Below are 14049 nucleotides of genomic sequence, written 5' to 3'. Positions count from 1 at the left end.
TCTGGATTTCCGGATCCAAATTCCAAAATATGAAAATACAACAGAGACAATCTGGAAACCTGGTTTTAAATTATGGCCAGTAATTTATTTATTGTTAATAAACAAGTTAATACAGTTAGAGAGGAGGTATAATCTCATGTTTTAAAAGGAAACATTTGACCCTTAGGCCTTCCCAACCTTAATTTCATACCTGTTAAATGAAATAATAATGGCGGCCTATGTCACAAGCATGTTTTGAATGTAAATAGAATGCAGACCAAAAGGTATGTTTCATGTTATATCAGGGGAAAGGATGTAAGACACTTTAGATGTTATAGAACAAGAATTCCTAGATGTTTCACTAAAAGTCCTCTTGACCAGGACTGGGAAAATTAGTGGAATGTGGAGTTTTTGGTGCTCTCTTGGCTGTTTTCTTATAGACATTTCATTACCTACCTAGGTAGAATCATCAGTATAAGTGAGCATGGAGTTTGCTCCCAGTTTATATACAATAGCTTGCCCTGTCAATATTACTGGGGATGGTATTTCCTTGATTAGGGATTGTTTTCTCCTTGATCCTTTGCCTGATGCTCATTCCAGTTTATCTGGTTATTGGCTGTTGTAGAGCATATATTCTGGTTTTTTTTGTTTCCTTCTTAGCTTTTTTTATTGTCTCTTTTGAATGATGTGTAAATAATGTTTAATAATGTATACTGGAAGTCCTCGTTTAACAATGTGATTATGACTGGTGACTCTGTTGTTAAGTAAAATGGTCATAAACTGAAAAATCATGTGACTGCATCACTTTGTCCCATCTTAGTGATGACTCTCGTGGATGCCACTGTAAAAAAGAACTGCACAGGTTGTTAAACAAGTATGTCACATGACTGCAACTTCTAACTTCCTGCCAATATCCCCGCTGACTTTGCTTGTGGGAAGCCAAGGGAAAGTTGTAAATTATGATCACATGACTGTGGGGATGTTGCACCATCCATAAGTATAAGGTCCAGTCATAACTACCACTTGTTCAGAGTCATTGTAAGTTCAAACAATCACTCAACAAGGGGGTATCTGTATACTGTTTATAAAACAAACAGAAAACACCACCACTGCTCTATTCTAAAGTTTTTAACAAGGACATTCTGTGTCTGGGAAAAAAAAATATTTACCTACGGATTTGCTCAGCTTCTTCCCTGTTAATTATGGCATCTGTTATTCCTCTTCCACACTTCCGAGGGGTACAGCCTAGATAATGCATAAGAAAAAAGAAGACAGTAATTAAATATTTTTCGCTGTTGTACCTGTCTTTAAAGGTATTACAGACAGTCAGGATGGATAAAAATCGATGATTTTTTTTTTAAATAAAAAAAAATGGATTTAAATTTATTTTTTTTATTTAAATCAGATTTTTTTTAATTTTTATCAAACTTATTTTAATAAAATGCTTTTGGAGTAAAAATCTATCTAAAGATAGTTTTCTATTTAAGATACATTAATAATTTAATTTATTCAGCATGAAGTGGAGTTTAGTTGTGTAGCATGAGGCTGTATGTTCTGCTATATTGGGACTGTTGGTGAGCCAACAGGTCAGAAGAGGAACTGCTGTGGGACAGAGATGACAGTTGCTCTTTAAAAATTATGATTTAAACCGAGTTGATTTAAATCAAGTCTTTTTACTAGTGATTTAAATAGACTTGATTTAAATCAAATCCACCCTGTAGACAGCTGTATTGCTTGAACTGGTTGATCCATCAGTAGTAAGAATCTGAGAACTTATACATTGCTATCATTATACCTCATAGTTTTATTTAATTCTCACAATAATTATTGTACCTTATGAAAAAACAACTATCCATTTCAATTTCCTCTGCCATTTTTCTTGGTCTTATGCAGTAGCTAAAGAATCTGTCATTCTAATTCTAAAATTATATAAATTATTGTTAAAAAGTCTGTATTTCTTTTCTCCCCACAAATGATCCTGCTATAATAATAAACATTGTAACAAATCTAAGTAATGTTTTTTGCCTAATTCATCAAAAGAATTTTGATCTGTTTGGAAGAATCCACTGATGCCAATTTTTAATGTCTTTTGATGTCACTAAAATGTAAAAGACAGTTATCTCTAACTTTGCAAAATCTTTATATTTTTGTTATGAGCTTCAAGTAACTGAAGTTAATATTCTATTCCATTGGTTTTACTTCTTGGACATTTACAAAACTATCACATTTCAAGGAGCATCTGGGGAACAACTATTGACTCAACTTCTTCAAGTGAAATAAACAAATACTGAGTTACAAGCTTGATCTTTCAGAATAAATTAGACTCTGGAGGCCAACTTTTCCTGTACTCTTAAAGAGTAAAAATGACAGCAGAAAACAAATGATCTGTCTTCAGTGGACACTTCAATCATGGTATTTGAAGAAAAAATATATTGAAACATATACTAGAGAACTCGGCAGCATTTTATATTTGATTCTAAAAAGATGTTGGCGGTACCAATCTACAATCTAGGCAGTTTATATACTGTAAGATTAAAAACCAAACAGAAAAATATCAGCAAGATAAAACAATAGAAAACCACAATACAACAAGGATGAAATCATAGCCATAAGTTGAACTTATCTACTTCCATGATCTAATGCCTGGGGACGAACCAGGTTTTCAAGGCTTTATGAAAGGACAGCAGGCTTGGGACCATCTGAATCAGGGAGTGAGTGGGCAGCTGCTCCATACAGCAGGCATTGTGACAGCGAAAGCACAATTCCTACTAGATAGTATTACTTCATTCAGTTCATGAAGGGGATCCAAAGCAAGTCCATCCTGTCGTATCTTGTCAGACAGGCAGAAAGAACTGAAGACAGGAAATCTAATCTATAATTTGAATCTGTACCATAAAGAGGTTTATAAGTAGTAACCTGTAATTTGAAGTATTTAGAAGTCTACTGGAAGCAAGTGCATTTTGCATACTATGACTACCTATGCTGCCACATTCTGGATCAGATGTAACTTCCTCATAGCCTCCAAGGGCAGCCCTATGCACAGCATATTACAATAGTCCAAACTGAAAGTGATCAAGGCATAAGTGACCATGAACAAACCAATCCAGGAAGAAGCCCAACTAGTACACAAGACAGTTTTATGCAAAAGCCCTTCTCACCATAGCTGCCATCTGCTCTCCAAAGTCCAAGAGACACCAAAAATCTACACCAGTTCTGTCTGAAGAAATGCAACCCCAACACCCCAAATAGAGGTCCCAGGACCCAGAGACCATTGCCACTCAATTTAGTTTCTTTTCAGATCTGTTCTTCCCCATCCAGGCTCCCATGGCCTCCAGATATGAGTACAAAAAACATCACTGAATGGCCCTGAGTTGAGATTCATACATGAGTATCATCAGTATATTGGTGATACTTAGCCGCACGACAACAGGTGAGCCCACCTGGTGAGTCCATATAGATGTTAACTAGGAACAAATAGTACGGTATACAGATCTCTGAGGAATCCTGGACAGAGTTTTAGAATTCTCAAAACTAAAGCAGATAAAGCAAAGCAGCATTACACAAGTTTAGGAAGGAATAGTATTGCAGTAAATTACCAAGCAATAGATAAATCCTGAAAAAGACTAGAGATAAATTACAGCTCCCAGGATTTTCATCAAGGGTACAATTAAATGTGATTTAGGCAAACTGAATTTTGATATATTTAAGAAACATTGCTGTCAGGTTACAGAATAGGGAACCCTGTCAAATGCATCTCACGGGTGCCCCCAAGTGGAAACTTGGTAATACAAAAATTGCAACAGAAATTCAAAAAAAGAAGCAGCCATTCAGGAACAGACTGAATTGATCCAGCAGAGTATGATCAGAATATATTCATTAAAGAATATGTATTTGAATAGGTCAAAATAAAATATTTTAAAAAGTTAAAATACTTCAAAATTAAATTCATTTTTAGTATTGAAAATGCAAACCTCCCCTTTGAAAGCATGTTAAAACTGTAATTTCAAAAACCAATTGTCAATAAAAATTAGAGCCCTCCCAAAAAAATGAACCTAAAAACATTATCCCCTAAACTGAGCATGCATTCAACAAGCCCAAAAACACAAATGAGAGACATATATCCTATATATTCTTTTATTCTGTATGAAATCAAATATCTAGCTCCACAGTTATAAGCACTATTTTTGATTCTGATTTTTAATTCTAATTTCAATTTAGTGATTCTGAAGGTACAAAATCACAATTATGAGTAATGAACCGTTACGAAAACTCATGTTTTTACAGAAAGTGAACTTTTGAATCAGATTATATTGCCACAAGCAGGAAACTACAGTATAAGAATCATGGGACCTGAATTTTAGAGAGGAATCATATAAAAAATATGGCTCTAAGACATAGGTTGCTATGAAGTTTTAAATTTTATATGCTTATTTTATGGGAAAGTTTCCCCATGCACCCATAAAATCCCATCTGACTCCAGAGACTCAACAGAACTGGCAAGTAACATGATCAGCATGGTGTAAAACCATGGCTATTTGGGATAAATTCAAGTTTGCTTTATACATTTCCCATTTTATGCCATAGCATCACTGACTGCATAGTTTTCTTCTTTTTCTGCATCCTTTAGGTATAGATGTAGTCTGTGAGGGGTGCCACTCCTTTAGGGGTATTTTTTGTAAAATCCCCCCCTCCCCCAAAAATATAAGGCTATAATGAAATCCAGGTTTTTGCACTTACGTATTGCTAATAGTACATGATTTTTATTATAACATCTCTCTACATGAATATATCCTATGATTCTCCAAAGGGAACACTAAGAAGTCATAGAAAGCCTTCTCCCAGATTCTAGAAAAAAAAGCCTTTGAACTCCTATGAACAACCAGAAGAGCCATAGTTTGAATTAGTAACACTGACAATTGATCTTTAGTTTTTTGTACATATCAAGACGTTCCATGTGATGGCACAGCATGTAGTCCATGTTTTCCTAATGGACGTACAATTTTCTGCCGTATTTGCAATGTACAATATATACTGTGTAATTTTTTTTAAAACTTGGTTTAATTATATGAATCATACTAGGTGATTTGTCCAGGCTGGAGAGGATCCTATATAAGATTTGTGAACATCAGTGAATCAGAGTTATGCTTTTGCCTCATTGCAGCATATATTACATAAATGATCTGTAATTTAAAGGATAGTTTGATTGAAATCTTCTGTAAAAATATAAAGGGTCCATGCTTCATGCCAGTAGTTTGTAACAATAGATCAGCAATTTTTTCTGTGTGGTTTATAGACAGAAATGTACCTAATGATTTGGTTTGCAGTCAATCTCATACCTAAATCCAGAGTACTAGCATTGATCCATGCTCAACAGCATCATAATAATAAATTTTGTGATTCTTATAGTTCTGCCCATGTATGTGCATTCTTAATTCGGTTGATGGAAATCCCATCTAAAGATGTTTTAGACTCTAGCTTTGGACTTAGGTGGTACCTAGAAACCTTGTCACTGACTTTTAGAAATCTCTAAACCTGAACATAAATTCTGGACATAAGGTAGGATATTATGTACAAATCATGAAAAATTACATGTATCTTATTTTATAAAAATATTTTTGTGCCATTGTAAAATACTGAATTATACAGTAATCCTTGATTTACAACTATAATTGAGCCTGGCAATTATGGTTATAAATCATGATGGTTGTAAAGTGGATCATCATGAGACCAGACCAGGAGTGGGTTCTACTTACTTTTACTACTGGTTCGCAACGGGATCGCGCATGCACGCACGCTCGCTTCGCTTACACATGGGCCTTGCTTCTGCGCATGCGCAGATCGCCGATGACGACATCCGGGGCAATGGGCAAGGCTTCCTGCCGGTTTTACTACCAGTTCTTGCAAACCAGTCCAAACCAGGGGCAACCCACCACTGGACTAGACCTGTTTTAATGATCTTTTTTACACTGCTTGTTAAGCAAAGCTATTATTTGCTAAGGCTGTTTTTTGCAATAAACAAAGCAAACACTGGTTTCCAGTAAAAATCACATAACATAAATCAAAATCATAAATCACAGTCACGTAACCATGGGGTGCTGCAAACAGTTGTCAAAGATTGTTAGAAATGAAGAAAGAAAATAGACTTGGTCTATTGCATCAAGGTTAAAATAGAACTGTTATTTCTAGTAACCTCTTAATGGAGTTTTGCTGACATCAGGACTGGAATGACACGGTTTTAAGGATTTGTTTATAGATAAGAGATGGAATACAGGAAGAAAAGATCATTTGTTGTATTTTAAGAGAAGGTTATAAGTTACAATTGTTTATAATTGTGATGAATGGGGAGTACGTGTGTGTGTGTGTGTGTGTGTGTATATATATATAGAGAGAGAGAGAAAGAGAGACAGAGGGAGGGGGAGAGATAGAGAGAGAGTGTGTCAGGGTATGTAGATTTAATAGCTGTAAGCTGATGGAAGGTTGTAAGTGGAAGCAACTGTAAACTGATGCAATGGGAATGAGGCAGCAGGGTTACTGCCACTTTAAGAAGCTGAGTAAGAAGCTGTCTATATAAAGGAAGCCATTAGAGGGCATCTCCCTTCTCCTCATGTTCTCTCTTGTCGTGTATCTCATTGCTCTTTTTGTGTCCGTTTACCACATATAAGTCTGTATATATTTAGCTGTAGATAAAACCACTGTTAATTATCTAAAGGCTCTGTGTGCTGTGTTTTGCTCCTGGGTTCATCTCATAATACTAGTCACGCTGCCTAAACTCTGACATATATATACATATATACGTGTGTGTGTGTGTGTGTGTGTGTGTGTGTGTGTGTGTGTATATATATATATATATATATATATATATATATATATATATATATATGTATGTAGGTCTTTGGTTATTCGGGTCTTCTCCCACGTAAAATTGGAAGTGTCTTGGCGACGTTTCGACGAAGTCTCATTCGTCATCTTCAGGCTGGTGTTCTCGGCTTCGTGCTTCCAGGAGCAATGTGAGGTCGCAGCTGTCTCTTCCTTTTAACTGCTAGTGGAGGTGTGAGCTGATTGGGTGGGAACTTGGCTGTGTTCTGATTGGGTGGAGGTGTGTTCTGATTGGTTAGGGGCTTGGCTGTGCTCTGATTGGCTGGGGTTGTGTTCTGTTTGGGGGGGGCTTGGTTGTGCTCAGCTTAGTCTGAGTTGCAGGGGGATTTGAGCTGGTGAGCTGCGTTGTTGTTGTTTGGCTTCGTGTTTGTGGCCGTGCGAGCTCTTCATGGTGGGTGTCAGTCTGCTTCATGTATGGATTGGAGGGGTTTAAAGTGGCTAATGATGCAGCTGCGGTCTGGCTTCTGGTCCTTGGTCGTGGCTCATTATCAGTGTGGGTTTGAGTCTGCTTTCTGCGTGGATGTGTGGTGGTGACATCAGGTGTGGCACTCGTGAGTGTGGGTCTGGTGTCATTCGTCGTGTTAGGGACTCGTTTGTCAATAAGGGCGGGTTTCCAAATGGCTGGTAGGCGGGAGGTATCGTCTCGTTTGTTCATGCTGTGTGGGCGTTTTTCTATCTCAATGGCTTCTCTGATTATTCTGTTGTTAAAGTGTTCAGTTTTGGCGATAGTTCTGGTCTTTTTAAAGTCAATATCATGTCCTGTGGCTTTAAGGTGTTGGACCAGGGAAGAAGTTGGTTCCTCTTTTCTGACTGAGTTCTTGTGTTCTTCTATGCGTGCACTTATTCGTCTGTTGGTTTGTCCGATGTATGTGGTGGGGCAGGCGGTGCATGGGATTTCATATACTCCTTGATTTTCTAACTCAATTTTGTCTTTGGGGTTCCTTAGGATGGTGGATATTTTTCGGTTTGTGCAGAATGCTGTCTTGATGTTATGTTTGTGGAGGATTTTGCTTATTTTGTCTGTGGTGCCTTTTATGTATGGGAGGAGGGCCTTGCCGTTTTCTTGTTCTCTGTCTTGGATTTTAGTGGGGGTTTCTTTTTGGATTAGGTTGGTGATCTTATTTCTTTGGAATCCATTGGATGTGAGTACGTTAGTGAGGGTGTGTAGTTCGGTTTTTAGGTGTTGTTCGTCAGCTAATCGTTTTGTTCTGGAAATGAGTGTCTTGGCTACAGAGTTGATCTGGGCAGGGTGGTGGTGTGAGAGTGCGTGCAGATAGCGGTTTGTGTGTGTTTTCTTCTGGTATATAGTGTGTCCTAGGGAGCCATTGGATTTTCTGTAGACTAAGACATCCAGGAAGGGAAGTTGGTTGTTCACTTCTGTTTCCATGGTGAACTGTATTTTGGGGTGTAGGCTGTTGAGATGTGTGAGGAAGTTGTCCAGTTTTTCTTTCCCATGTGGCCAGATTATGAAGGTGTCGTCCACATATCTGAGCCAGAGTTTGGGTTTGTGATCGGATTTTTCTAGAGCTTGGGTTTCAAAGTATTCCATATAGAGGTTGGCAATGACAGGTGAGAGGGGTGATCCCATGGGTGCTCCTTCTGTTTGTTTGTATTTCTGTCCATTATAGATGAAGTATGTGTTGGATAGGCAGTGGTTGGTCAGATCTAAGATGTGCTTGGGGGGGTTATATTTGTTTTGGATAACTGTCAAGGCTTCTTTGATTGGTACTTGGGTGAAGAGGGATATGCCCCACCACATACATCGGACAAACCAACAGACGAATAAGTGCACGCATAGAAGAACACAAGAACTCAGTCAGAAAAGAGGAACCAACTTCTTCCCTGGTCCAACACCTTAAAGCCACAGGACATGATATTGACTTTAAAAAGACCAGAACTATCGCCAAAACTGAACACTTTAACAACAGAATAATCAGAGAAGCCATTGAGATAGAAAAACGCCCACACAGCATGAACAAACGAGACGATACCTCCCGCCTACCAGCCATTTGGAAACCCGCCCTTATTGACAAACGAGTCCCTAACACGACGAATGACACCAGACCCACACTCACGAGTGCCACACCTGATGTCACCACCACACATCCACGCAGAAAGCAGACTCAAACCCACACTGATAATGAGCCACGACCAAGGACCAGAAGCCAGACCGCAGCTGCATCATTAGCCACTTTAAACCCCTCCAATCCATACATGAAGCAGACTGACACCCACCATGAAGAGCTCGCACGGCCACAAACACGAAGCCAAACAACAACAACGCAGCTCACCAGCTCAAATCCCCCTGCAACTCAGACTAAGCTGAGCACAACCAAGCCCCCCCCCAAACAGAACACAACCCCAGCCAATCAGAGCACAGCCAAGCCCCTAACCAATCAGAACACACCTCCACCCAATCAGAACACAGCCAAGTTCCCACCCAATCAGCTCACACCTCCACTAGCAGTTAAAAGGAAGAGACAGCTGCGACCTCACATTGCTCCTGGAAGCACGAAGCCGAGAACACCAGCCTGAAGATGACGAATGAGACTTCGTCGAAACGTCGCCAAGACACTTCCAATTTTACGTGGGAGAAGACCCGAATAACCAAAGACCTACATACAAACACCCGCGAAAACCTGAGAAAACAAATATATATATATATATATATATATTTGTTTTCTCAGGTTTTTGCGGGTGTTTGTATGTAAGTCTTTGGTTATTCGGGTTTTCTCCAAGTGCCAATCAAAGAAGCCTTGACAGCTATCCAAAACAAATATAACCCCCCCCCCCAAGCACATCCTAGATCTGACCAACCACTGCCTATCCAACACATACTTCATCTATACAAACAAACAGAAGGAGCACCCATGGAATCACCCCTCTCACCTGTCATTGCTAACCTCTACATGGAACACTTTGAAACCCAAGCTCTAGAAAAATCTGATCACAAACCCAAACTCTGGCTCAGATACATAGACGACACCTTCATAATCTGGCCACATGGGAAAAAAAAACTGGACAACTTCCTCACACACCTCAACAGCCTACACCCCAAAATACAGTTCACCATGGAAAAAGAAGCGAACAACCAACTTCCCTTCCTGGATGTCTTAGTCTACAAAAAATCCAATGGCTCCCTAGGATACACCATCTACCAGAAGAAAACACACACAAACCGCTATCTGCACGCACTCTCACACCACCACCCAGCACAGATCAACTCCGTAGCCAAGACACTCATCTCCAGAACAAAACGCTTAGGGGACGAACAACACCTAAAAACCGAACTACACACTCTCACTAATGTACTAACATCCAATGGATTCCAAAGAAATAAGATTACCAACCTAATCCAAAAAGAAACCCCCACTAAAATCCAAGACAGAGAACAAGAAAACGGCAAAGCCCTCCTCCCATACATAAAAGGCACCACAGACAAAATCAGCAAGATCCTCCACAAACACAACATCAAGACAGCATTCTGCACAAACCGAAAAATATCCACCATCCTAAGAAACCCCAAAGACAAAATTGAGTTAGAAAATCAAAGAGTATATGAAATCCCATGCACCGCCTGCCTCACCACATACATCGGACAAACCAACAGAAGAATAAGTGCATGCATTGAAGAACACAAGAACTCAGTCAGAAAAGAGGAACCAACTTCTTCCCTGGTCCAACACCTCAAAGCCACAGGACATGATATTGACTTTAAAAAGACCAGAACTATTGCCAAAACTGAACACTTTAACAACAGAATAATCAGAGAAGCCATCGAGATAGAAAAACGTCCACACAGCATGAATAAACGAGATGATACCTCCCGCTTACCAGCCATTTGGAAACCCGCCCTTATTGACAAACGAGTCCCTAACACAAAGAATGACACCAGACCCACACTCACGAGAGCCACACAGGATGTCACCACCACACATCCACACAGAAAGCAGATTCAAACCCACACTGATGATGAGGCATGACCACGGACCAGAAGCCAGACCACAGCTGCATCATTAGCCACTTTAAACCCCTCCAATCCATACATGAAGCAGACTGACACCCACCATGAAGAGGTGGCATGGCCACGAACACGAAGCCAAACAACAGCAACACAGCTCACCAGCTCAAATCCCCCTGCTACTCAGACTAACCTGAGCACAACCAAGCCCCCACCTAAACAGAACACACATCCATCCAATCAGAGCACAGCCAAGCTCCCACCCAATCAGTTCACACCCCCACTGGCAGTTAAAAGGAAGGAACAGCTGCGATCACACACATGGTTCCTAGAAGCACGAAGCCAAAAACACCAGCCTGAAGATGACGAATGAGACTTCGTCGAAACGTTGCCAAGACACCTTCAATTTTACGCGGGAGAAAACCCGAATAACCAAAGACAGACAGACAGACAGACAGACAGACAGACATATATATATATATACATACATACACATACACACATACACTTTACTATATTCTTATTTTTCTTTTATTTTTCTACTTTTTTTTTTTTAGTTTGCATTAATATTTTTATCATTGTAATTGTAATTTTTAATAAAATTACTATTAAAAAAGCATCAATGCAAATCAAATTATTCAATACCTTCAAACCGTTTATGGCTGTCATAATCCTCTGAGCAGGGTACTTCAATGAATTTGTCTGGGATGCTATCACCATGATGAGCCAATACTTCTGTAACTCCATCTTCACTGAACAAGTAGCTTCTACTCAAAAGATAGCCCAGCATGGCAGATGAGAGAAGGAAAGCTGCTGTTAACCATTTTCGCCGTGAATCTTTCTGAATATTATCTTTCACGCCACTGAAAACAAAACAAGATGCTTTTATTCTCTTCTTTAATACATATTTTGACTTTGGATTTTACAATGAAGTTTTAAAACCTATGTCTGGCCCTCATACTTTTACTGTGCATTATTTTTTCATCATTATTTTAAGTTTAAAATGTCTGTCTTTTGATTATAGTTCACTATAGAGAGCTAGAACAATGTGGGGTTTAGAATTTGGATTTGCACTGGACAGACCCAGGTTCAAGGTTTCACACAAAGATAATTCACTGTTTGACTTGGGAAACAATTCAGTCTCTCTTAGTCAACCTACCTCAAAGAATTGTTGTGAAGACAAAATGTGCAGATATCCCCATATAAACTGCCTTGACAGTTTACAGAAAAAGCAGAATTCTATAATTATTGTACTTAATATAGAATAGGAATAGAATAGAATAGAATAGAATAGAATAGAATAGAATAGAATAGAATAGAATAGAATAGAATAGAATAGAATAGAATAGAATAACAGAGTTGGAAGGAGGTCTTCTAGTCCAAACCCTACACCACTTCAGACAAATGGTTATCCAACATCTTTTTAAAAATTTCCAGTGTTGGAGCATTCACAACTTCTGCAGGCAAGTTGTTCCACTTATTAATTGTTCTAACCTCAGGAAATTTCTCCCTAGTTCTAAATTGCTTCTCTCCTTGATTAGTTTCCACCCATTGCTTCTTGTTCTACCCACAGGTGCTTTGAAGAATAGTTTGACTAGATTTGAGCTAGATTTTTATCTAGCTCTTCCCCCATGGCCTTTCCTATTTATATCCTCACAAGGACTTGCAAAGATTAAGTTGCCCACATATAAGTAATTCAAGAGTATCCAAAAAAAGGTCTGTGGTTGGGTGAGGGAATAAAGTTAGGGTATTTCTGGCCTAAATCCAATGCTCTGGTAATACAGTACGGTTACTAGCCAGAGGTAATTAAGTCAATTCATTAGGAAAGAGGAACACCATGATCCAGAAGAAACATAAAGGTTACATAATACTGGCCAAGTAACAACACAAGCATCAAAAGGAAGCTGAACTTAACGAACTGTTCCATAAAGAGTTCTTTATTTATTCAGCTACCCATGTCATGAATATGATTCATAAATATTTATCTGCACTGCTGAAATATTATAATTTCCCCTACTTTTCCTGCAGCATAGATATTCTCAACATGGGAACTCATACATGTAGTCCTTGACTTACAACAGTTCATTTAGTGACCAAAGTTACAACGGCACTGAAAAAAGTGACTTAGGACCATTTTTCACGCTTAAATTGTTGCAGGATCCCCGTGGTCACATGATCAAAATTCAGACCTTGGCAACTGACACATATTTATGATGGTTGCAATGTCCCGGGATCATGTGATTCCCTTTTGCGACCTTCTGACAAGCCAATGGGGAGGCCAGATTCATTTAACAAATTTATTTATTCGTTGAATTTATATTGCCGCCTATTCGCCCATGACGACTCAAGGCGGCTTACAGAATATAAAAATATAAACAATATTACTAACTTAACAATTGCACCAATTCACTTAACAAGAAAGGTTGTAAAATGGGAGGAGGGGGAGAAACTTGCTTAACGCCTTGCACAAATTTTGGGTTCAATTGCGGTTGCAAATTGTGTAAGGTCGTGTTGTAAAATCCAGCTATCAATACCTCCCTTAAATAAAGGAGGAAGGAAGAAACCGTCTTTCTTACAAGCAGATTCCAACCTGCCACGTTAGTGCAAGGATCCAAGTCGGTCCAATTAGAGATTATTAAGAGCTGCTTTATGATTATATTCTAGATTTATCATGCCGGTAGAAGCCCTGAGCCTCGCCACACAAAATACCCCAAACTGACCCCTCTGGGATATGTGTGACTTTACTGCAGCCTCCAATCCGGCCCCCAAGGACTTCTAAATACAGCCAACTCTGTCCCTGGGTGCATATATTCTGGAAAGGCTTGTCCACTTGGAGAGAGAGAGAGACAGGCTGGGCAAAAGCCCTGCAGGAGGAGTGAAAGAAGCCAGGCGGGATGGGGAAGATGAAGTTGCAAAGAGCTCCCTTCTTCTCACATGCGCAATACCGAGCCGTAATGGGCAGCTATTAGCAACCCGACGTCGCTGCTGCAACCTTCGTACCTGCTGCAGTGACGACGCTCTTCCGCTCGAACCGCCGCACCTGCACCGCCACTCTCCGGAGCCCTTCCGGCCGGCCGCCGCTGTGGAGCCATTGTTTCAATGAAAGTGGCTCTACCTGGATTTTAGGATGCTACCTACGAGGATGGAGGGGGTGGGGGCGGGGGCGGGGGCGGAGGGAGCATCGGCCAATAGGCTTTCACAGCACCCGACCCGGAAGCTCAGGGAGGCGCCAT

The 14049-nt window shown here is 39.7% G+C and overlaps 1 protein-coding gene across 2 annotated transcripts in view; it reads right to left on the bottom strand.

Annotated features, from left to right (window-relative positions):
- OGFOD3 (2-oxoglutarate and iron dependent oxygenase domain containing 3) overlaps positions 1-13959 on the bottom strand; it is a 42581-nt gene extending 28622 nt beyond the window's left edge. For both annotated transcript variants that reach the window (XM_070934592.1, XM_070934593.1), the window contains exons 1-3: positions 13817-13959; positions 11462-11679; positions 1149-1224 (exon numbers count right to left, since the gene is read on the bottom strand). In XM_070934592.1, the coding sequence (XP_070790693.1) occupies positions 1149-1224; positions 11462-11679; positions 13817-13908 (386 nt within the window). In that variant the 5' untranslated portion in view covers positions 13909-13959. The remainder of the gene's footprint in view (positions 1-1148; positions 1225-11461; positions 11680-13816) is intronic.
- Positions 13960-14049: the final 90 nt, after the last annotated feature.

Source organism: Pituophis catenifer, unplaced genomic scaffold, assembly GCF_029215685.1.
Source record: "Pituophis catenifer annectens isolate HBS135680 unplaced genomic scaffold, rPitCat1.0.hap2 SCAF_2, whole genome shotgun sequence".
NCBI classification, from domain to species: Eukaryota; Metazoa; Chordata; class Lepidosauria; order Squamata; family Colubridae; genus Pituophis; species Pituophis catenifer.
Note: the sequence above shows the minus strand (reverse complement) of the source record. Positions and strands in the feature narration are given on the sequence as shown.